Source organism: Vidua macroura, chromosome 31, assembly GCF_024509145.1.
Source record: "Vidua macroura isolate BioBank_ID:100142 chromosome 31, ASM2450914v1, whole genome shotgun sequence".
Classification (NCBI taxonomy): domain Eukaryota; kingdom Metazoa; phylum Chordata; class Aves; order Passeriformes; family Viduidae; genus Vidua; species Vidua macroura.
In genome coordinates this window covers 1673735-1697563 of record NC_071601.1, presented here as the reverse complement: position 1 = coordinate 1697563, position 23829 = coordinate 1673735, and the positions used below count along the sequence as shown (strand labels likewise).

At 44.6% G+C, this 23829-nt stretch overlaps 1 protein-coding gene across 9 annotated transcripts in view; it reads left to right on the top strand.

The window, feature by feature from the left end:
* Positions 1-23829, top strand: part of HMBOX1 (homeobox containing 1) — a 104851-nt gene that overhangs the window by 36241 nt on the left and 44781 nt on the right. For 6 of the 9 annotated variants that reach the window (XM_054001684.1, XM_054001678.1, XM_054001680.1 and 3 more), the window contains exons 2-3: positions 9882-9965; positions 21840-22319. In XM_054001684.1, coding sequence (XP_053857659.1) covers positions 9943-9965; positions 21840-22319 — 503 coding nt within the window. In that variant the 5' untranslated portion in view covers positions 9882-9942. Of the gene's footprint in view, positions 1-9881; positions 9966-11134; positions 11217-21839; positions 22320-23829 lie in introns of all 9 variants that reach the window. The other 3 variants (XM_054001681.1, XM_054001683.1, XM_054001682.1) reach the window with 3 other exon arrangements.

Here is a 23829-nt window from a genome sequence, read left to right as displayed (position 1 = left end):
CCTGCCAGAGTTCTGCACAGGACCAGGGGAAAGGCTTTAAACTGAGAGTAGGTTTGAATTCTGTGCTGGGGAGAAATTCTTCCCTGTGAGGGTGGTGAAGCCCTGGCACCAGCCCAGAGAAGCTGTGGTTGCCCCTGGATCCCTGGAAGCATCCAAGGCCAGGCTGGATGGGGCTTGGATCAACCTTGGAATAGTGGAAGGTGTCCCTGCCTGTGACAGGGGGATGGAATGGGATGAGTTTTAAGGTCCCTCCCAACCCAAACCATCCTGGGAGTCCATGATTCCTTGTCCCCAAGCCCGGCTCATGCAAAACAAAGGTGCTGCTCAGCCTGGTTAGATTGAGAGTGGCACAGGAGGGTCCCAGGTGGATCTACAACTCTCTGACAGGAGGGAGCAGCTGGGTGGGGGTCAGCCTCTTCTCCCAGGTAAAAACAGACAGGACAAGAAAAAATTGCCTCAATCTGTGTCAGGGGAGGTTTAGATTGGATGTTAGGAACAATTTCTTAAACAAAAGGGTGGTCAGGCATTGGAAGGGGCTGCCAGGGAGGTTTGGAGTCCACATCCCTGTAGGTGTCCAGGGAAGGACTGGACGTGGCACTCAGTGCTCTAGACTGGTGACAAGGTGGGGATCAGTCACAGCTTGGACTTGGTGATCTTGGAGGTCTTTTTCATCCTCAGTAATTTGGGATTCTGAGATCCCAGTGCTGGAGCAGAACATCTGGGGTTGGAGTATTTGTTAAGACTACAGGGAATGGTCTGTTCTTTAGCCTGGACTCAGCTTTTAGAGCACAAGCACCACTAGAACCCTGCTTGGGTCTGTGTCTGCCCTGTATCTGCTGCTTACTGAAGGAGAAAATTGGAGTTATGGAGATACTTAACTTAAAATTACACAAAATGCTCAGTGTAATAGATTCGCTTTTCTTTAAAAAGCCAGGTTCTGCCTCCCTCCTCCAACCTTCCTGTTAGATGTCATCCAAGATGGATTCCAAGTGCAAAAAGAAAAAAAAAAAAAAAAAGGAAAAGAAATAAAGCAAGTGAACCTGCAGCAAGTGAATCATTCCTACTAAATTTAAACCACTTATTATGGGGAGGGAAAAAAAAAAAAAGAGAGAACTTGGATTACAGGTTTAGCAAGCGTGAGCACATACTTCAGCGTGTATTGCTGGATTTGCAATTGCCAAACTACTGATTTCTTGGAACTCTGCTATTAGCATTGTTAAGCAGTGTTCCAGACAGTCACTCCTATAAATCCTGTTAATATGTTAAGCAGGAGAAGGCCTTTGAAAGAATAATATTTAGCTGGCGAGTGATCTCCATTTGGGTGTGTGGTCTGGTCTAAGGTAGGGGAAGTGACTGTACTTGCTCTTGGAATGTGTGGCTGGAGCATCCACTTGATGTTTGCTTGAATGTTACTGCCATTTCTAGTAGGTGCTTGGGAATATTTAATTTATTTTTTGGGAGAAAAGTGTTAAACAGGGGGTATGAAGGGAAAGAAAACCGGAGAGGAACTTCGGTCAAGAACCTGAGGGACAGGACACAAGGAATTGCTTCCCACTGCCAGAGGGCAGGGCTAGATGGAATACTGAGAAGGAATTCTTGGCTGTGAGAGTGGGAGGCCCTGGGATGGAATTCCCAGAGAAGCTGTGGCTGCCCCTGAATCCCTGAAAGTGTCCAAGGCCAGGTTGGATAGGGCTTGGAGCAACCTGGGATAATGGAAGGTGTCCCTGCCCATGACACAGAGTGACCCTGGATGAGCTTTAAGGTCCTTTCCAGAACAAACCATCCATGATTCTCCAGCTCTTGACTTTGGAATTAGTATTTTGTTTCACATAGCTTTGAGAGGACTCTGTGCTCAGATCAGGGTACCAGCAGCTCCCACCTGCAGTTCAGCAGGGTGGGTGTCACACATGGAATGAGTGTCTGAGTCTCAGCCCAGTCACAAATCAGTGAGTTCCAACCCCCTGCCCTGGGCAGGGACAAGTCATCTCTGTTCTGCATGAGTCACTGGGTAGAAACAAGATGAAGTCTCTGGTATAAAGTCACCAGAGCACAGCTTTACCTTGGACTAAAAGCTCATCCTCTCCCTTGCGTCTGCTGCTCCGTGTTCCTCTGCAGGGGTGGCAGAGCCCCTCAGGCTTTCTGGCAAAGCTGTGAAAAAGGAAACTTTGATCGGCCTCTTGCTTGCCATGGATAATTCCTGTAGAGGGGAAGCTGATCAAAGTCCAGGTCAGCCGGGAGGAAGAAGAGGGGAAGCAGAAAAGGACGGTGGAGCCACAGATCGATATTTTCAGCACAACAGGTTGACAAGGGCACGGGGTGGAGCAGGGCAAGGGGACGTGTTTGATCTGTGCTGCTGCAGTGGGGACATGTCTGCCATGGCCCAGCCCTGTTCCAGCATCCCTGACAGAGTCAGGATTCTCAGATAACTCCTTGTGTTCTGAAATGAACAACAGATGGGTGCCCTGGGTGCCCTGTGACCTCCAGCAGTTGTGAGCAGAGGGCAGACCCTGGTGACACTGCCCTGCTCTCAGCCTCCTTTTATGGCACAATTTTTATGTAGACTTTTTTTGGAGGTGAAAAAGAGCTGCATTCTTATTTTATTACAAGTAACTGGGAGCTCACAGCATTTTTCAGAACGCTATTTTATATTTTGCAAAGTTCCTACCAAGTTTATTGTTTGTACAGCATTTTATCACATTCCTTTTTGGGAAAAAGTAATGATGATCTTAAATCCAAAGCCTGTTTTAAAACAGATAATACTTAAATTTTATGCAGTGAATTTGCTATTGTCAAGCGATACCACTTTCCTCCTAATACTTTTTCTTGTGCCATACAGCAGTGCAAAAATAAAGGCTTGTGAGGCATGACTTGTTTCTCTTTCCTCTTCCTGGTACAAGTGATGGCAGATAGAATTCTGGTTTCTTTTTTTGGGTCAGCAACTGTGTGTAGGTTCTTGAACTCAATTCACCTGAATGTGCATCTTGTATTGAGCATCTTCATTGGATTGTGTAGTTGCAGTTCTGTGTCTTTGCCAAGAGTTTTACATCCATGCAAATGCAGATTCCGAGCATGGTGGGCCATTCTATGAAAAGATGCAGCTTTTGGAAATGTTCCCTGATTTGGCACAGGAAAAGTTAAAATCAAGTCAAATAAAAAGGAAATCAAGTTTGATTCAATCAACACATTTCAAAGCCCTTGTCTTGCAATTAATCTCCCTCTGTCAAGGACCCAATGCCAAGTGCAGTTTCTGGAATTCCACTAAAGAGGGTTTGGGCCATCTACGGAAGTGCTTCCTGGAGAGTCATGGATGAAGAAAGGTCCCTTCCTGTCCAGTTGGATTTCTTGGAGCTGTTGTATCTTCTGCACTGTCCCTTGTTGACCCTCCCCTTTCCCACACAGAATCTGTGAGTTTCCCACAGAATCTGTGAGTTCCTCTTCCTAGTGGACTCCCGAATCCCCTTTGGTTCAAGCAGTCTGCAGTGGAGGTGGATTCATGGCATGCAGACGTTGTGCTTGGCAATAGAGCTCCTCATTTCACTAGGCATGTCCAGGGCTCCTGTGCCCCTGTATCCCTCACAGAAAACTGTCAAGGTAATTAGTGTTAACTGGATGGTTTTTGAAGGAGTCTCTCATTTATTGTATGTTTGGCCCAGGCTTGGACTCAAGGACTTGGCAGTCTCCCATCCATCAGTTTTGTTAAGGATGAAGGGGTGTTCCTTAGGGTGTACCTGGAGTTCAAAGTGCAAACCCTTCTGGTGTCATGAGGGGCTTTAAATCTCAGTTCCACTCCAGAGCCTGTCTTGTCCCTTGTAGCTCTGTAGGAGTCAGGTGGCTCCTAATTCACTCTTCCTCCCCCATTTCAGTGGTCAAAGTGACCTGAGGTGGCTGAGAACCTGTTTGATCCCTAAGGAAATGGAGTTGTAGCAGTCATTGGCTATCCCTGCTAGTCAGGAGTTTGTGCCTCACTGCCATTCTTCTGTTGGTGACATTTACATGTCATTTCAGGTGAAAAAGCCAATTAAAGTCTGGTCTTTGATTCCAGGCAAACTTTTAGCCATGATTGGAGGGGTCAACATGCAGCAATGCAGGAGATACACCAGTGTAGGTGGTTGGGATGTTAAGGCTGGAAGCTCATTTGTAAGCAATAACCAAAGTACAACCCAGGTGCTCTGCTCAGGTGGGTCTGCAGGGCTGACTTGGTGGCAGAATTTAATTTCCAGCTGCCATTAAGGACAAAGCAACACTAAATAGCATCCTTTTACTAGGCTTGCATTGCCTTTGATGGATCTCTGGGACTTCTGGAGCAGCTCAGGGTCCTTTCACGGATGGTCATTTCTGCCTTTCTGGAAGCCTTGGAGTTTTGGGAACTTCATGATTTTGTGACCTCAGTTTTTCTGTAGTGGGATCTGTTGCCAGTCTGCCTCAAAATGCAGCCCGGCCTCTGCCTTGTGCTCTAGGAAATTCCAGTAAATCTGAGCAAGGACGTTTCTTTTGCATGGGATTTGGGAGGGAGAAGAAGGGAGAAAAAGTTTTGACTGTGATCTTTGGCTAATTGTCCTGTGCAAATGTGCTGTGGGGCATATTGTAGGAGAAATCATTTATTTGCTTTTCTATGTTTACCTGTAATAAATGATAAGCTGTGGCTCTATCATAAGTTTGAGGTGATTGTTTTTTCAGGGGGAGAGGTTTATGTTGATGTTTTCCCCTCAGAGTTCAGAGAAAAAACAAGATTCCATAAAAAAATTGTAAACTCGTTAACTTGACAAGGAGCCGCTGCATTTCCTCGCCATAATCCCAAAATATGGCCTGCTCCAGGGTTGTACTTGTGAAGGGTTTGGTAAACAGCACAGTCACAGTAAGAATGAAAATAGCAGTGGCTGGAGGTGACTTTTGAGTGTTTTTTCTAAGGATTTTTATGTTCATAAAAAGTGTTTCCACTCACTGGCGCAGGTTGCTCAGAGAAAATGAAGTCTTAAATTTTGAAGATACTCGGGACATGGTCCTGAACAGCTGGCTTTGGTGGCCCTGCTTGAGCAGGGAGCTTGGATAAAAGCATTTCCATGTGGAGCTGGATGCTGCATGTCACCAAGCCATGGGGGGTGCTCAAGAGGTGGCAGTGCCTGGAGGAGGTTCCTAGCCTTGCTTCCCAGGGCACAAATAAAACACATCCTCGAGTCATATGGCAGAGCTTTTTTTAAATTTTTTTTTTTTTCCTAATATGCCTATTTTGGGAAAATGGGCTAGAGAGTCCTAGATTAGCTCCAGTATTTTGGACATTAGTCCTACTTTTGTGCGTGTACCCAGAAGAATTTAAGTTTTGATACAAATGCAGTACCTGGACTTTTAAAAGCACTGGGTAAATAAGAGCCTGTCTGAACATCTCCGAGGAATAAAGGACTTGGAGCTGGCAGAGGAGGGCTGCTGTCTGGAATATGAAGCCAGACACATTCAAAGTAGAAATCAAGTACAAATTTGTAGTGGAGAGGGTGATTAATCACCAGGATGAACTGGAGTGGATGGATCCTTGGTCTCTTGCTGGTTTTGGGGTGAGATGTCCTGGGACAGAAGTTAAACCAGGTAACAGCTTTACTTCACACTGGCCTCAGTGTAAAGAAACCTTTTGAATCCAAAATAATTTAGGTTGGAATGAGTCCCACCTTTGACAGATGCTTGTCACCCAGACTAGAGCATCAAGTGACACATCCAGTTGTGCCTTGGGCACCTCCAGGGATGAGGACTCCACCAGCTCCCGGGGCCCATTCCAAAGTTTAACAACCCTTTCCATGAAGAAATTCCTCCTGATGTCCAGCCTGAATCTCCCCAACACATGTTCATGGACATGTGTACACACATGTGCACAGGGTCTACCCGGAAGACCTCCTTGCAATTCTTACAGACCTTAAGCTGTATATTGAGTAAAAGACCTACATTTTTAAAATCTTGCTGTTTCTAGGAGAGTATGGGTTTGTAATTATGCATGGAGTTGGGGATCTGCCTTCACTGCGAGTTCAGCAGTGGTAGAACTTTGTTCTTAGGGCTGAATTTCTTCACCAGCCCGGACCTTGGTGATTCTACATTTCAGGATTGGTGTGATAATTGTAGTGCTGGGGCCTCTGCTTTGTTCAGCCACTGATACTGCCCTGGGTGGCTTTAAGCCAAGAATTCAGCCCCTCTGTTCATGTTTTACTTATGTCAAAATGGTGATGTTTGTCTTCCCCAAGGACAAAAGCTTTTAGTTTGTTATTTGTAAAGCCCATTTTAAGAACTCGCCAAGGAAGGTATTAGTGAAATACAGAGTGATGGCTTTTTAAAAAAAAAAACAACTTATACTATGCGAGTCACTCAGAAATTAAAAATGAGTTGCTCTTCCAAATCAGTGATATCAGGCTCATCTTTACCAAGTAACTTTCTCCTTGCTTCTGCTGGGTGTTGTGGATCAGGGTGAACTCTACTTCAAAACATTTAATTGCACACAGTGAGAAATGAAGAAAACTGAAGGGGATCCCAAGAATGTATTAAAAATCAGAACTAAAATGAGGATGATTTCATGTCAAGTGAGACAAATGCAGAGTTGATACTCCAGTGCTTCACACTTCCACTTGTCCTTGGCACCGAGAAAATGAGATTTTTAATATCTGAAAAACAGATTGCCATGAAGACTCATCCATTGTAAATTTAAGCTGCCTTTATAGCAACTTAAGCTGGGGACAAGATTGTTCATTACATCTGATTCTACAACTGCAACCATGATTTCCATATTAATAGTGACTTTTTTTTTTTTTTTAATTGTCTCTACCAGAAATAGGAAGGGGAGCTGCTTGTGTTTTCTCTGGGTTAGCAGATAATTTATTTAATGAATAATGTGAAAAGGGCAAAGGTTTGTGAATTCTTACTCCCATATCACCACAAAGAGTGGTGACACCTGCCTTGGCTGCTGTACTCAGACTGCTTTGGTGCTAAAAGGAGAGGGAAAGAGGGATACTGAGTCATGATTCAGAGTCAGGATTTGTTGCTGATGGAATTTATGTTGGTCGGGATTGAATTGTTTCGACTCCGATTTTAGGTGAAGGGTTTGCTTGTTCCCTGCCTGATGTGCCCTTAAGCGACAAAAGCATTGAAGCAACTTCTCACATGTGTCTGGGGGTGGGGAAGGTATTTCTGTGCCACTGAACTTTAGACCAACGAGGAGTCAAAGACTGTTTGTGCCCCTTTTCAATAGCGGCCGCTCGGGGCTGGCAGCGGCTGGAGGAAGCACCAGCTTCCTCTCCGTTCTCTGGAGCTGGGTTTCCTTTCACCAGTCCTGCTTCCAAGGCAGACCTGAGCCTTCCCTGTCCTTCCTTACTTCGTCTGGGACAGTTTGTGGTTGCATTCTGAGTGTAGTAAACCTGCCTGACACTTTAACATAGCAAAACCAGAGAATTATTTATCCTTATTTTCTCCTGGTTTTGCTGCTGTTTATTTCTGCTGAAATCCTGTTGCCCTCTGTCTGCACTCACAGATCTGCAGTCTCTTGGAAAAGCTCATCTTCCTCCTCTAATCACGTCCCAAATTTGGTCTAGATCCTAATGGCTCTTCTCTTGAAACATCTGAGGTCCATACCAGCTTTTTCCTCTTTCATTGCTATCACTAATATCATCCTCCTGCCTTTGTCATCTCAAAACCTGAGTTACAGCAGCCTTTTCTTTGCTTCTCTTATCTCATCTCCTCATGTTCTACTTTTAATCCTGCATTTCATGATGATGGAAGGTGATTTTTTTTTCCTTTCTGAGTTTTCTCCTTTTCTACATCCATACTACTCACCCTGGAAGCAGATCCTTCTCTGAGGAATCCAGTTCTTTATCATTAGCCCCTCTGACCTTCAGAAAGTTTGTATATATTCAAGTCTAATTTGTTCCTCTTTGGAAAACAAAACAGCTCTCTGTATTAAAATTTGGCAAGAAGTCAGCAGCATGATCTCATATTTTTTGTGACTGCCTCGGGGAATATGTTTAAAATGCAGTTAAGAAATTTGACAGAGGAGGGGTTTGGTGGGGGAGTCTCTCTAAAAGGTTTGGGGTGGCTGACAGGGAGGGACCTGGGTGTTTGGCTCCTCCATCCATCAGTGCTGTGGTGTCAGTGATTCTCTCCCAGCTCACAGAATGTGGCCTGTGAGGGTCTGCTGGGACTATTCATCTTGGTGACCTCTTTTCCTGGAGAGAAAGAGGCAGCTCAGGACGTCAGTGTGGGCCTGATGAGTTGTTCTGGAAGAGCAGCAGCCGACTCTCAGCACCTCCCCTCCCTGGAAACAGCCAGAGTTTTCCCTGGCCACAGCTGGGTGGGAGAAGGCTCTTATGGACAGGCTTAAACCTCCCAGGAAAGCTGGTGGTCAAAAGCTGAGTGCTTCCACTTCTGGGAAAGCTCATTCAGCCCAGCCTTTGGTCCTGAAAGTTCATGAGGTTCTTCGTGGAGGAAAAAATGGAAAAAAAACCACGTAGTGATGATATCACCATGCCTGGAGGGATTTAGGAGCTGTGTGGATGTGGCACTTGGGGACAGCCTTGGCAGTGCTGGGGTAACAATTTGACTTGATGGTCTCGATGGAGGTGATTTTCCTCCTGTGCTCTGCTCTGTGAGACCTCATGTGGAATTCTGTGTCCAGCTCTGGGGTCCTCAGCACAGGGAAGATCTGGAGCTGGTGGAGTGAAACCAGAGGAAGCCACGGAGCTGCTCCGAGGGCTGGAGCCCCTCTGGAGCCAGACTGGGAGAGCTGGGAATGTTCAGCTTGGAAAAGGCTCCAGGGAGACCTCAGAGCCCCTTCCAGTGTCTGAAGGGTATGGAGGGACAGGCATGGAAGGACAGGACAAGGGGGGATGGCTTCCCACTACCAGAAGGCTGGGATAGGTGGGATATTGGGAAGGGATTCTTGGCTGTGAGGATGGTGAGGCCCTGACAGAGGCTTCCCAGAGAAGCTGTGGCTGCCCCTGGATCCCTGGAAGTGTGTCCCAGGCCAGGTTGCATGGGGTTTGGAGCACCCTGAGATAGTGGAAGGTGTCCCTGCCCATGACAGGGGGTGGGACAGGTTTAGCTTTAAGGTCCCTTTCAACCCAAACCATTCTGGGGTTCTGTGATTGTAGAGGGCTTTTCCAGCCCAACCAGCTCTGTGCCTCTGCATCCTCATGTGTCCAGTGGGCTCCATCTGGGTGAGGTGCAGTTCTTCCCCAACATCTTCAGCAGGTGTTGAGGGAGAAAGAATCATTCTCTAATGTCTGGACCACTTCTAACCACCGAGAAGAGCCAAGATGTGTCCATCCATGGCTGCACTCCATGGATTAGCAATCCACAATTGCTGATGTTAGAGATGGAGCAGAGGAAATTATCCCATGCAACTCCCTGTGCTGCTGTATCCACTCATTTTCTATCCCAGCTCTTCCTGGATACAACATCCTACTTTTCTCTTTCCTCTTGGTTAATAGTTTGACATTTGGAGCACTTTCAGTCCGTGTTAGTTTGTGGAGAAAGACATCAGCAGTGATAGCTGAGGAAAATTCTATTAGGTCATTCCTCCTCAGATCACAGTACCTGTCTCCTGAGCTCTTTGCGGATGTTGGCCAAATAATCCTTTTAATAGCTTTTGTGAGTTAAAAGGGTAGGTAACTGTCATAAGGCTAAATGATTGCATAGATTAATTTACTTGTGGCTGAAAGAAATCAATTGTAATTTAAATTTTTGTCTCTGGACTGATTACAACACCAGACATCAACTTTCTCCATAAGAATTTACCCATGTGCATTGAAGTCTGTGAGTCTGGATTAGTGACAGATTACCCAGAATGATGTGATTGGATCCCTTTGCCTCTCCCAGACATCTCTAATGTTCTTGGATCTTTTCCTTGTGTCTTACAGAATGGTGAATAACACTGAAGACCCTCAAGAGGCTTTGTAACGTCCCATCCTCATGTAAAGTATGCTCAGAACTTTTCCAGTAGTGTAAGTACAAGCTGAAGAAACTCACAACAATTAAGACTAATTTTGTGGTGTTCTTCTGTTAAATTGTCTAAAAAGAACAGAGAAATGGTTACAATGATTATGAGCAGTTGGCTGACTTGGGGAGTTCCACTGGTTTAGTGGAAGATTTATACCAGGGAAGACATTTAAACCAGGTATAGTAAAATAACTTTTACATTAAATTAGGGAGCAGTAACATCAAATTGCTCACTTGGTCTGGCTCATGTATTGTTCGTGCTTCTAGATTTCTGTCACTGAAACAGAAGGAAAATGATGCAGTCTTGATCAGAGAAAAATCAGTGTTAAAGGAGAGATCTCCATACAGCAACTGAACAAATGAGAGGGATAAAGAATTTAACACCACTCTAGCTTTGCTGAAAGGGATGAGCAACCTTCAGTTTAGTAGCCTCCTGCAGAGGCAGAAAACCTGGGCACCTCACCTAACCCTGGTGCTGGTTGTGTTGGTCCAAGCCACCCGAGTATCTTGAACCCCAGTGCCAGTCGAGGTTGTTCAAATCTCATTGTGGAATTTGAAATCAGTTTGTTCCTTTTAATTGCTTCTGTCATATATCTTCAATTTCATTGGTTTTCATGCTGTTTCTTCAATAAATAAGCAAATTAATTCAAATTTTGAAGCTTGTCAGGCTGAAAGGAAGGGCTTGACCTGCACTGTGCTGTCACTCATCTCCCACTGGCCAATCCTGTACGGCTGTTCACAATATCCCTGTTAGAGGAACAACCAAATGCTCGTCCCCTGCAGTCAGATCCTGAGATACTTTGACCTCTTGACTTCAGATTGTTCCTTCTGTCAGACTGAGCTGGAAAGAGGAACCTTTTCTGCAGGATAGGTAGCAAGGAACTGGGCTGCTGTGAATGCATCACATTTTCCCTGATGGAGTATTTCAAGGATGAAGATGTATCCTTGGACAGTGATAGTGCAAATGGCAGTGCAGTCACAGCCTTCTGTAGAAGGAGTCGCAGCAAAAAATAATGACTGACAAGGATTTAGTGTTGGAAACCAACACTAAATGTATTTCAAAAAGCCATTAATTAGTGATTTTCTATTGCCGGTGGCTTAGTGTTCTGTTCAAAACTGGTGATTTCCTACTTTGCTGCCAGTCCCTTGAGCCACCTCCTCTTCTTCCTTTTAGCTGGAAGTATGTTGGATTTCAGTATTAAAATCACCACTTGAAATTGTAAAGATCTGGTTCGCAGCAGGAAAGAAGTCTGAAGGTAAGGCCACATCACCCTGGGCATCTTTGTTATCCTGGTAATTCAGAGTTTGCTGGGTGACCTCAGAGCTCCTCTGTGCTTGGAGTGAGCACAAGGACATCTCACAGCTTTGTGTCAGGCTTTGGCCAGAAATTTCCAGACTGGGAATTGCATAGCTTGAATTTCCTGTGTTTCAGCTTGATTTCAGTCATGTTCTGCCCCTGTGCAGTTTTCTGCTGCCACCTCCCAGCAGAGCAGTAGCAGCTTCCTTGATTTATTCCAGCGTATGTACAGTTAATGTGGCCATGGAAGATGCTGTAGAAGTAGAGGTGAATAATTTCTGACTGAGGGAAAACTGGGGGAAACCTATTTGGAGGGGATTGGAGAGTATTAAATTAGAGGAAATGGGCCAAGATGACCCATTCAGATAGAAAGTTTCCAGGTTAAACCACAGATATCTTTTAAAAAGGGTAAGTGGGATTGTGAAGGGGAAAGAACAAAATGGAGCTTTAAAAAATTAAAAAGTTTGATTTTAAATAGTGATTAAGATTGAAGAGTTGCAGAACTGCTATGGTAAGAGAGTAGTTGGTTACTCCTAAGAGCAGGAGTCACCTGGGTGCAAGTTACCATTTCACTGCCTCATTTTTACCCTTAGTAGGATGAGAGTCAGTGCTGGAGAGAAGTTTGAGGCATGGTGTGAACACAGAACTCTTGATCTTGGCCTCACAAGAATTAAGAATTTATCTAAAACTAAGTCCTGAGCCAACACAGCTTTATCTCTATTGGGCTCCCCATAAATATGGGAGTAATTACATGAGCTTTGTAGTCCATATTGATTAATTAATATGTGTTAATAGTGAGCTATGACTATCAGTATGTTTTACATCCTTCAAAGTATGATTTCTGCTATAACCAGACAGTTTCACTGTCATCACTTCAAATTTACCTGAATGATCAGGCCAGAGCTTATGAATTTAACTGCCAGCAATGGCAGGGGAGCCTGGGCAGTGAGTAAAAGAAAATCAGGGTAAACAGTGCACATGGGGAAGGACTGGATTGAAGCTGTGTCATCATTTGGGAAAAGCAACAGGAAGAAAAGAACAAGAGTGTGAACTCTACCAAGTCAGCACGGATTGAAGAGCAGGCACTGGATCTAGAGTGGCTTAGGAAATCACCACAGGCTGAGCTGTACCTGTGCAGTGTCCTTGAAATGTGACACAAACCAGGTTAATTAAACTCAGGTAACAGAAAACTCAGCTGATTTTCTCCTTTTGTCTTTGGTGACAAGATATTGTGCAAATTGTGGGTGACTCTGGGACCATTCATTTGGCTTTTTTAGCTTCTTTAACTGAAACAATGTCCTGCCTGAGTCCTTGGTTTTACTTTAAGATGAACCAGATGAGTTCATGATTTCATAGCAAAAGTGACCTAAAGAAAAAAATCTTGTTGAATGGTAAAGTTTTTTTCCCTCAAAAGGGTTTGGCACAGCTGCCCAGGGAAGTGGTGAATTCCCTTCCCTGGAGGGATTTAAAAGCTGTGTGGATGTGATACTTGGGGACGTGGGTTGGCGGTGGCCTTGGCAGTGTGGAATGTGCACTGGGTCTTGTCTGTCATGCAGGAAATTTCCCTGGTTTGGGTCTGGGTTACACAAAGACGTGTTTGTTGCTTTAAGAATATAAATTAGGATATTAATTTCTTTCTGAAATGCTTTTAACTAAAATAAAACTCCAGTATGGAAGCAGCAGTGGCTAGAAGCCTATGGTTTTTGCTATTATGATTTCTTCAAGGAGAGACTGCTATCTGTTCCTGAGTTCTCCAGGTGTAATCTCTGTCTTCACATTACTGGCTGTGCCAGTAATGCTGCACTTGCAAACTGTTTTTCTAGTGGAAAATAATTTGCTTTGTAGTTAAGCACAAAAACAGGGGTAGATGAGATTCAGCTGTTTGCTGGGTTTGGATTTTAGTTTTCTGAAGTAATTAATTTCTCTTTTAAGGAAGTGTTTTAGTTGTTATTGCTGGTGATAGATCCTGAAGGAGAATGAAGGTGCCTGAAATGCTTCAGAATGTCTCTTTTTCTTCATGTGTGGAAGAGGTAGTGGAAATCCTGGTAATGGCTTTGCTTGAGAGTTGTCCTACACCTTGTCATATGTGATGCTGTAGATGGACTCTGTATGTGTGGTGAGAAAAGGCTCAGAGTTTGGCCAGGCTCTTGTTCTGCCTTCTTGCAAAATTCCTGAGTGACTTTGAAGAAGTCATTTGGACTCGTCCAGAGTCCAGCCCCTCTCTGGGAGCTCTTGGTCACAAAAATTAGTGTAGTGTTACTTGCCTGCCTCACAGGAATCTTGTGACTGGAGTATTTAGATACCCCAAGTGGCAGAATTAATGGAGAAGAGTTCTGAGACTCTGCCTGCATTTTAATAAAGGATTGGCCAAATTTTGAAATTAAGTGGAGGAGGCAGAAGACAGCACTGTACCTTGTAATCATGATGGCTGAAAATTATGAATTACCATAGAATCCCAGAGTGTTTTGGGGTTGGGTTGGAAGGGACCTTAAAGCTCGTCCTGTCCCACCCCTGCCATGGGCAGGGACACCTCCCACTATCCCAGGTTGCTCCGTGCCCCATCCAACCTGGCTTTGGACACTTCCAGGGATTGGTCAGTCTGGTGTCTAGGGCAGGCCCATGTCTCAGTTTTATTGATGACTTTTTAAATGACTGTTTCTTCATATGGATTAACACTGTTTCAGTGTGTTCGTGAGATTTACTGTAACTAAAGCACACAAGTCCTGCTTTGAGAGCTGTTACAGTGCTTATATATCCAAAGTTTAATCTTTGACTCCCAAATCCAAGAGCTCCTCCTTGCTCTTGGCACAGGTTTGGGCTTTGGGCCCTGGTTCAGCACTCAGCTGCCACTACAGTTTTTCTCTCTGTTTGTTAGTCCTGCTGATCCCTCATTCTGCCCTTGAATCCAGACTCAGAGTTTGAATTCCTGCCTTGTTGCTGTAGAATTGCAACAATAGCAGGAAACCCAGATTTTGGAAGTTGGGAAGGTTAGGGTTAGACAGATAAGGTGTCAGTGTGAATCAGTGTGTGCCTTGAGTAGAATTCAGAAATATCTGGCTGCCAGCCCTGTGCTTAGTCAGAGGTCAGTCCCTTTTGTAAGACTTGGATTATGACAATAATTGCCATTTATATTATATTTTTGCCTTGTAAGATCAATCTCAAGTTCTCTCTCTCTTTCCCAGAGACGTAAAGCAGCGTAAGTTACTCACTCAAGTGGCAAAACGACTGGGTTTGCTCACTGCCAGCATCCATTAAAATTATTTTATCAGCAGAGAATTTCAGGGAATAAGGGGAAGAACAGCTTGTGTAAAGCAGTGAGTCAGGGTTTGGGGCTCTTTAACCAGCTGAGAAACTTGAAGCCTCCTGAAGAAACGATGTGTTGATATTCTGCTCTCAGCTTGCCTCCTCTAATTTGTGTAGCGGTGAGTATTTGATTACGCCGGATTTATTTTCAGAAGTTTTCAGGCTGCTCTTATTAATTGTCCCCATTTTGATCGAAGGCGTGTGGCAGAGCTCTGCATTCCGGAGCCGCTGTTTTGCATCCCTAAACAGAGCTGGTGACGCTGGGGCTCCGTGGCTCAGCTCGGAGCCTGATTTCCCTCCTTGCTGCAGCGCGAGGCTCTTGTTTCCCCGGGATGAGAGCAGTCATTACAAGAATTACATTTTGTTTGTGAATCAGGATGAATGGGAGTAGAGGCCTTTTTTTTTTTGAAAATCAGAACCCAGAGATGCAACTGCAGGAGATAATTATGCAAACGTATGGATGAGGATGACTCTGTGTTCGTTGACATGATGAGCACTTCAGGCCTGAGGTTTTTTCTTTTTTTCTCTCTCTCTCTCTTGAAAACTGGTACAACTCCTCTGAAAATACTGGAGTTGCAACTGATGAGCATAAGTGATGAGTCAGATCCTTAATCCTCTGTTACGCCTCAGAATTCACAGCATCAGCTCCTGGTTTTGAAGGCAGCTTTGCTTAATATGGTGCAAAGTTTTAGGTGGTTCTGAAATATTTATATTGCTGTGAATCATTGAGTCACACAATGGTTTGTGTTGCAAGGAACTGTAAAGATCATCACATTCCATTGGCAGGGATGCCATTCACTGTCCCAGGTTGCTCCAAGCTCTGTCCAGCCTGGCCTTGGACACTTCCAGGGATCCAGGGGAAGCTGCAGCTTCTCTGAGAAACTTGTGCCAGGGCCTCACCACCCTCCAGATTGAAGGAGATTCATTTGTTCAGTAAGAACAGAAAAAGCCCAAGCTTGAATTTCAGAAGACTGGATACTGTTATGCCCCAAATGCCTGAATTCTCTTCCAGCAGTGCCTTAGAGCTGCCCTGGAAGGGTCACAGTCTTTGCCTCTGGGCTCGATCCTTGTGTGTCCCTTCCAACTCAGAACATTCTGGGATTTTTTTGGTGATACATGTCAGTGCTGTCTGTGGAACAGCTGTAGCTCAATGAAAGCCCTTCCTTTAAGCATCTTGTAAGAACCAGCTGCATCCTTTGGGATAGGGCAAAGGGTTGGATGGGGCCCTGATCAACCTCATCTCTCAGTGCCATCCCTGCCCATGGCAGATGAGCTTTAAGGTCCCCTCTAACCAACACCAGCCTGGAATTCTGTGTAGAAAAGGAACGACTGAATGAAGCAATGCTTGGTCCTTGGATCTCATAAATATGTGTGGAGAGAGAAACAAGCTTGCATAACCTAAAACAGGGTTAAAAAATTCAGAGTGGGCAACTGGAAGTGGAGTTTCTTTGTAGTCACTGGTTCTCATAGGAAGCATTTGGGAGCAGTACTTCATGTGTATTTGGTGGTTGAATGGCAGACTGGGTGATAAGCAAATTACATTGCTTTGGAAATAGCCATGCCATCCTTAAGGCCCGTTTTTAATATCAGGAGGACATCCACCTCCAGAGCAGTTCAGGCTGCAGTTCTCACCAACAGTGGATGCACAGACACACAGGAAAAATCTGGCAGGTTAAGGAGTTCAACTTTCAACTGTGATGGTAGTTAAAACTCTGGTTTAATTAATGAGTTGTACAAGTGATTTTTTTAGCTGTGTACTTCAGAAGAACCTATTTCAGCTGGAAAGCCACAATTTACGTTGTGATTTTGCTCTTCCATTTAAATGCTGAGATGGCATTGAGTGACACCAAGGAGGTGCCTGTGATATTGTGAAAAGTGCTGGTGCTGTAATAAATGAGGTGACAAATCCTGGTTGTCCCTGTGAGCAGAACAGTGCAGTGCAGGGGTGTCCTACCCTGTGCTGTGTGTCAGAGAAGGGTAAATGTTGGCATCTCTCCCCATCCTGCTCTCCTCAGTTGATGGGACTTGATCAGAATCATTCTTAAACCAATTACCAGACTTAGGATCCTGTTCTGAACACTTTGGCTCTTGCCCACATCCATATTATGCAGATTATATCAAATATAGGTCTTACAGCAGAAAGCACAACTGGTTTTGTAAGTCTTGAGCTTTGCTTATTAGATAAAGCTGTGAATTTTAATGGAAATTGGAGAAGGATCTCTGCAGAAGAGCATCTCCTCAGTGATGCTAGAGTGCTTCCTACTCATCTACAGTGAGTAGAAGAGTGGAAAAAATGATTTCTTGTGATCATTAAAGAGTCCAGAGCCATTTTCTCAAGTGTTAGAGGTGTTAAGGCTGCTGTCTGGCCTTATTCCCAAACGGGTAATTGAATTGCTTTGAACTTCTGCGAGTTCAATTGGACATGGACTTAGCTCGTAGCTGTTTTATGGGATTATTCTGCTGTGCTCCATCACCTAGAAAGTTAAGTGTTGGGTAAATGATTCTTGTATCAGCGTGGGCTTGGGCTGTGAGAGTAGGTGAGAAACCCTTGATGTGTTTTTCCTTACTTTTCTCTATACAGTGCAGAAAAATAAGGGAAGAGAGCACTCTGGCCACGTATCCCCACTGGGGATCAGAAGAGTCAAACTGGGGACTCTGCACCCACATCCAAAGGGTGAAATTCATTTAAAAAAAAAGAGTTTAAATAAATCTTGATGGAATGAGAAGGACAGGCAGTGCTGGTGAGAGCAGCCCCTGAACAGCCTCCACTCCACAAAGTCCCCTTAGAAAGGGAGGAGTGGTGCTGCATTGGGCTGGTTGGGACCTGCTGGATATTTTATATCTGCGGGTTTGGGCTGGAAAATAAATTAGAAGTTTTTTATTTACCTCCTTAGAGTTCTCCCTTCAGTCTGATATTCAGGTACCTCAGGTTGTTTTCAGATGAGCCGTGAAAGATGAGCATGAAGTTTTAATGCCTTAGAATGGTACAATTGGACCATCTTTTTTGGGGATGATTGCCAAATTAGTGTAAGGAATGTAAATAAATTTGATATTTTAGGCTACTTACATTTTTTTCTGCCAGAACCTAAAGAAACTTTGTCTTAAAGGGCAAGATTCAGTTGTTAAAAAATCAGTCACTTTTACTTTTGAGCTTAATTAGAAATTTGCAAAATTTCAGAGAGAAAAATACACAACTGTTCTTCCTTGGTTATCTCTCTTTTTTGGGTGCCTCCACAAGGAAATTTGACAGCCCATTGTCAGTGGTGAAAGTATTGATAGCAGATAAAGCATGGGATATAGAGGATATTTTGCTACACAGGCAGCAAAGTTTGCCTACAGGAAAGTCAGTCCACAGTCCTGTTCTCAGGAAAAGTATTTTCCATCTTGATTTTCTCCTATACCCCCCAATCATTCTGCTTGTCTCTGTCTTATTTTATTCCTTGCTACTTTTGCAGTTGATTGTATTTCACAAGGAAAAAGAGGGGGAAATAAATTGAATTACAGGTAGCCAGAGGAGTGCAGGAGGATAAGAGGCTCTTACTGCAGTGTGGGGGGGATGAAGTGGTGGAGAATATTCACTCGTTAATGAGGTGAATGAAATTAGGGTGATTCTGAAATGGTTGATTTAATTAACTGCTTTGTAAATTGATCTTTAAACAGAATAAGTTTATTAAAATATTTTAAAAAGGGAAAATAACCAAAGCCCTGCTCAAGTAACAGTTCGAAATAACGCTTGCTGTAGTTATTCATTAAAAAGTTGTGGATAGTTGGCAATGTTGGAACATGTTCAATAATACCACATTTTGCAATATTTGTTTTGGGGTTTTAATGGAAAATTCCAAGTTCCTGCAGCTGTTTTCAATCATAGAAGTCCCTCAGGAGCATTATTTCTAGATCTCATGGCTGTGTAGAAAAGCACGTGAAGATGGGAACAGGAGTTCCAGATCAAGAAGACCAATGAGATGTGTCAGTGCAATATCTGCTGAGTGTACAAATATAAACAAGGCACTTTGGGCATCTCTGTATGACATCAGTGAGACCAGCGGGGAGATACTCTAATTTCGGTGTTCTTACCTCTTAAAAATTACCCAGAAGTTGCCTTAAAAGTTTTGGAGGGCTGGAAAAATTCTTTGCATGGACAGACAAGCAGATAATTGATTCTAGTTTGGTTTGGTTTTTTTTTTTTTTTTTTTTTTTTGTAAGTTGTCCACACTTTTCCAGTGGTTGTGTTAAACACAGTATCATGGAGTTAATTTGACATTAGGTTTGCTACTCTTTCATTAGTTTCTGCCAGGCTTTGAAGTCCACTGATGAGCAGGACTCCAGAATATAAGCTGGAAATCATTGAATATTTTATTCCTGGGGCAGAGGGTGGCCTTGCCCAGCAGCCTTTTCATCCCTGTGAATTGAAATTCCTGCACAAGCTCAGCTGTGTCAAAGAGGGACAAATTGAAGCCAGAGTTCTTTCCCTCGTACGGCCACGAGCGACGGGAGGTCAACCCCTGCCCATCTGAGAGCTCTGCACTTCGTTAACTGGAATTCACTAAAGGACACTTAGGATTCACCAAATCATTGTGTGTAATTCACTAAATGAGATTAATTTGGCCTGGGCACCCAGATCCAGGAGCTGAGCCCTGGCACTTTAGACAAATTAGGAATGATACCCAAATTTTAGAGAGAATCGCTGGCCATGGCCACCAGCTGCTGTAGGAACAGGCCCTGGAACAGGTTGCCCAGAGAAGCTGTGGCTGCTCCATCCCTGGAAGTGTCCAAGGCCAGGCTGGACAGGGCTTGGAGCAACCTGGGATAGTAGAAGGTGTCTGTGCCCATGGCAGGGGGTGGAATGAAATGATTTTACAGCCCCTTTCAATTGCCATTCTGTAATTCCATGATTCTGTGTTGCTTGACATTCTTGAAGCCATCTGGAAAGTCTTGCTTTTGTCAGATGGGAGCTTCTTAGTTCACAGGGCTACAAGGACAAAAGTTCTGGGTTTTTGTGTCTGTGATAAATGGACGATTAAATAATTTAAAGTATGCTTTAGTATTAAATGTTGAAGAGTCTGTAAAGTAGGAATTTTGAGTGGAGGTAATTCTGGTTGGAGGCTCTGTCTCATTAAATTCTCCAGTTCAACAAAAGAACTTGAGCACATGAAACTTGGTATTGACAGATAAATGATCTGGGAAATGGTGACATTAGAAACACTGGTAAGAAATGCCCAAACCAGGTGTTGCCCTGAGGAAGGGTGAGCTGGCATCTCCAGTGAAAACCACCTCAAGGCCCAATGTTTAAAGAGATTTTCTGTTTGAAAACGCTGCTGCTCGGAGCTGGCTGTGATGAGTCAGTAAGTCCGTGTGACACTTCTCCCAAAGCTGGGAGAGGAGGATGGAGCAGCCCTTCCTCCCCCAGAGGCCAAATCTAGAACACAGCGTCTGCTTCCAAATGCTCCCCGTCAAGCTCTGAAGGTCTCAGGCTGGGATGCCACTTCCCAAATTGTGGTTGTTACAATTCCAGTCAGTTGCAGGTCGACTGCTGCATTGCCTGCCGTGCCCTCCTCTGGTTCAACAGTCTGGGTGCTTGTCTTGGAAAATTTTAAATGGCCTGGACGTTTCCAGTAATCAGTTTTCTGGAGGACAGCACATTCCCGTTGGGCTGAAGCACTGATGTGGATGCAGAACGTCTGTCTTCTCACACAGGCATTTTCTTGGATGGGAGTCATCCCCTTGCACTGTCCTCCTGCTTCCTTCTCCCACAAAACAATGTAAGGAGCTCAGTAGTTGCTGGATGAGGGCAAAGATGAAATTTTCTTCTCATTTCTGTATTTCCCATGCTGCAAGTGCCATTTTTGTGGATTTGTGCATCCTGGTTTTGTCTTTACAGCTCTACTTCAGCTCTACTCCAACAAGCTAGTTCTCAGTGTTGTTCTTCAGCCCGAACTATGGATCTCGAGTCATTCCATGACTCCTGTTGGGAGCTTCTCTGTGCCAGGGCAGAAATGGACATGAGGAGTCATCCTCAAAATTTGTGGGGAGGAATAGGCAACCCTGTCCCTGGAAAGTCTCTCAGCCTGACAGCTATCGTCCCTCTCCTGGCTCTCACAGGGTCCTTGGAATTCTTCCTTGACTTTCCCTCAGCTGTGATTTGCTTTGGCTCGCAGGGATTGTACATCAGCTCTGTCACGTCTCCTGGAGTTTGAGTGATCTCTTCACCCTGCTCTCCTGCAGGATGGTAATAAACCCTTGACTCACGAGAAGATTCCCGAGAAGGATGGAAAATGCCGTATTCTGCTTGCCAAGTTCTGCCTGGCCTCCATCTGCCATCCCTTCTTCTCAAGATCTAGAGTTCTGAAAGAGGAGATCTTGTTGTTTGTGTGACATTTGGATCTGTAGCCAGGAGAATTAGGAAAGAAGCGCAATTAAGGGAGCATACTATGATTTTTTTCAGTTCTGGGCTTTGCAGCAAATAATATTCATTGTTGTGGCACCTTGGGAAGTTTAAGAGTTAAAAATTATTTTGTTGAGCCACCAGGATGGTCGAGTTACCTGAGAAGCCAGTCTTTGGAGAGGAAAGAGCTGAAGACTTATTTCTTTAAATGAAAGCTCAGGAGTAATTGGATGTGCTGCACTTTCCTTGTCAGGGCAGGCAATCTGTGACAACATTCCAGGTTCAAAAGTTCCTAACTTTAGAAATCCAACTTCAGTCAAATCAACTTGGGTCCTACAGGCCACTAGAATTTCCGCTGGATGTGTTTTTATCTTTTTTTTTTCAAGGTAGCAACAAAAGTTAGGGCAACTCAAACTCTTTGTAGTTAAGATTTGAAAGAGTTGAGATTCATAAATGGTATGTCATAACTGGTGAAAACTTGTCCAGAAAAACTCAGATCTGTGGCCACCACAGAAATCTGAGATTCCTGTCTGGTGGGTACTTAACACTGGGCAAAATTTTGTCTGGGATCAAGTTGCAACCTTAATTACTGAGCAACCACAGTCTCTGTAGCAGTGGTTTATCAAAAACAAAAGGGCACAAACGGCAGGGCTGGTGCAGGTGTGGGGAACATCAGGAGAGGTCTGAAATGCTGTTGGAGCGCTGCAAGGAAAGTGAACCCTGTAGTGAGATTGGCATTCATGGCAGGTATCTGGCTGAGGTTGTTTGGAGGTGGATTTTGGAGCTGCCGTGTGTATGTGTGTGCCTTAAAGTTTTGCACCAGAATTTATAAAGTACTTTCCATGTGCCACGTAGAACTATTGAACTGAAGTATTTTGTATTTTACCTCATTTCCAGCCTGCTGGAAACCATGTCTCACTACACAGACGAGCCAAGATTCACCATAGAGCAGATCGACCTCCTGCAGCGCCTGAGACGCACGGGAATGACCAGGCATGAGATCCTGCATGCCCTGGAAACCTTGGACCGCCTGGACCAAGAGCATAGCGACAAATTCGGGAGAAGGTCTGGCTACGGAGGCGGCTCCTACGGCAACAGCACCAACAACGTCCCGGCGTCTTCCTCGACGGCCACGGCTTCCACGCAGACCCAGCACTCCGGGATGTCCCCGTCCCCGAGCAACAGTTACGACACCTCCCCACAGCCTTGCACTACGAATCAGAACGGGAGGGAGAGTAACGAGAGGTTGTCTGCCTTCAACGGGAAGATGTCGCCCACCCGCTACCCCCTGGCCAACAGCCTGGCCCAGAGGTCCTACAGCTTCGAGGCTTCCGAGGAGGACTTGGACATCGACGACAAAGTGGAGGAGCTGATGAGGTGAGTGAAGGTCTCTGTAAAAAGTATGGAGGTGAGAAGTGCCTCAGCAGGAATGGATGCGTTGGAAGGTTGCTCAAATAGGGATTGTAGGATGGTAAAACGCTGGCACAGGTTGTCCAGGGAGGTGGTGGGTGTCCCATCCCAGGAAACATTCAAGGTCAGGTGGGACAGGGCTCTGAGCAACCTGATCTAGTTGAATATACCCTTGCATATCACAGTAGGTTTGGACTAAATGACCTGAAATGTCTCTTCCAACCCACACGTTCCATGAGGATTTGATGATGATCAGGAGAGCAACAGCTGCTTCAGGCAGTTGTTCCTGCCAGTGCTCCAAGGGTCACCATCCCAGAACCTCTCACCTGCCTTGTGGAGGCAGTCCCTGGCCCTGTGTGAGTGTTCCACAGTCTGACTGTTGAAATAATTTTTCCAGTGCTGTACCAAAAAATTGGGATTGATGTTAGAGCACTCGTTTTTCACCTTACTTTTATTCAGGATTCTGATTAAATATCAATTCACATGACTTCTACTCCACTATTTCACACCAATTGTAGTTCCTTCCATATAGAGGGAGAGTAGGGAATCCAACTTGGATTGCTTTCCAGTGGGATCTGGAGGGGATACATGTTGTTTGTTTATAGTTTGTGGCAGGGATTTGTAGAGTGATGGAGGAAAATACAAATAATAAAGAAGAAGCAGAAGTTTTCTCTGAGAGTTGTTGGGGTGTTTTTTTTTTTTTTCAGGGCTGACCTTCCTTTACTTTTAGCAGCTTTCTTTTCAGCATTATGGCAAAGATGAAAGGAGGGGATTATATTCCTGAGGATGAAAGTCAGTCAGTGGGCTTTGAGAGCACAAAGAAATAAGAGGAAAGGCCAAATGTCTCAAAACAATTTTGGTCATAATGTTGGAATTTATTCTTTTTTCCCCCCAAAACTGAAGTACCATTCCTGAAGTACCTGTGGGAGGACTGGAGTCCACAAGCTCCAGAATGGAAATGTGTTGGAAGTAGTTTGGAGATTTCAGGGAAAGATGTGGCTTTTGGGGGAGAGGATTAGAGATGAGCAGTAAGAAAAGCTGATCAACCTCATTTGCTGTTGGCTGCAGGATGATGGAATTGTGCAGGAAGGGGGTGGGTACAGCAGAGTGCCAAGTTCCCATGGCTGAGGTTTGGGTTCCTGTGCAGTGAGTCTCAGGTAATGCTTTTAGTGCTTACTTAAACTGAAATTGCTTGTGTTTGCAGGCATGTGGATGATGAGTGTTGGGTACAGAAATAAAAATGAACCCACAGCACAACATTCATTTTGCATTTACGTTTGCAAGCTTGAGTCTGCCTTCAATGCAGCTGGGGCAGGAGGGGAGAAGGGGAAGGGAAATGTCTCATAAGGCCTAATAAAGGCTGGGTTTAATTGCCTGCCCTTCTCAGGAAGGGAGAGAGGAAGAGGAGGGGCAAGGCATGTACTTATTGCAATTGAAATCTGCTGCATATCACAGTACATGTGCAGCCTTCAATTTA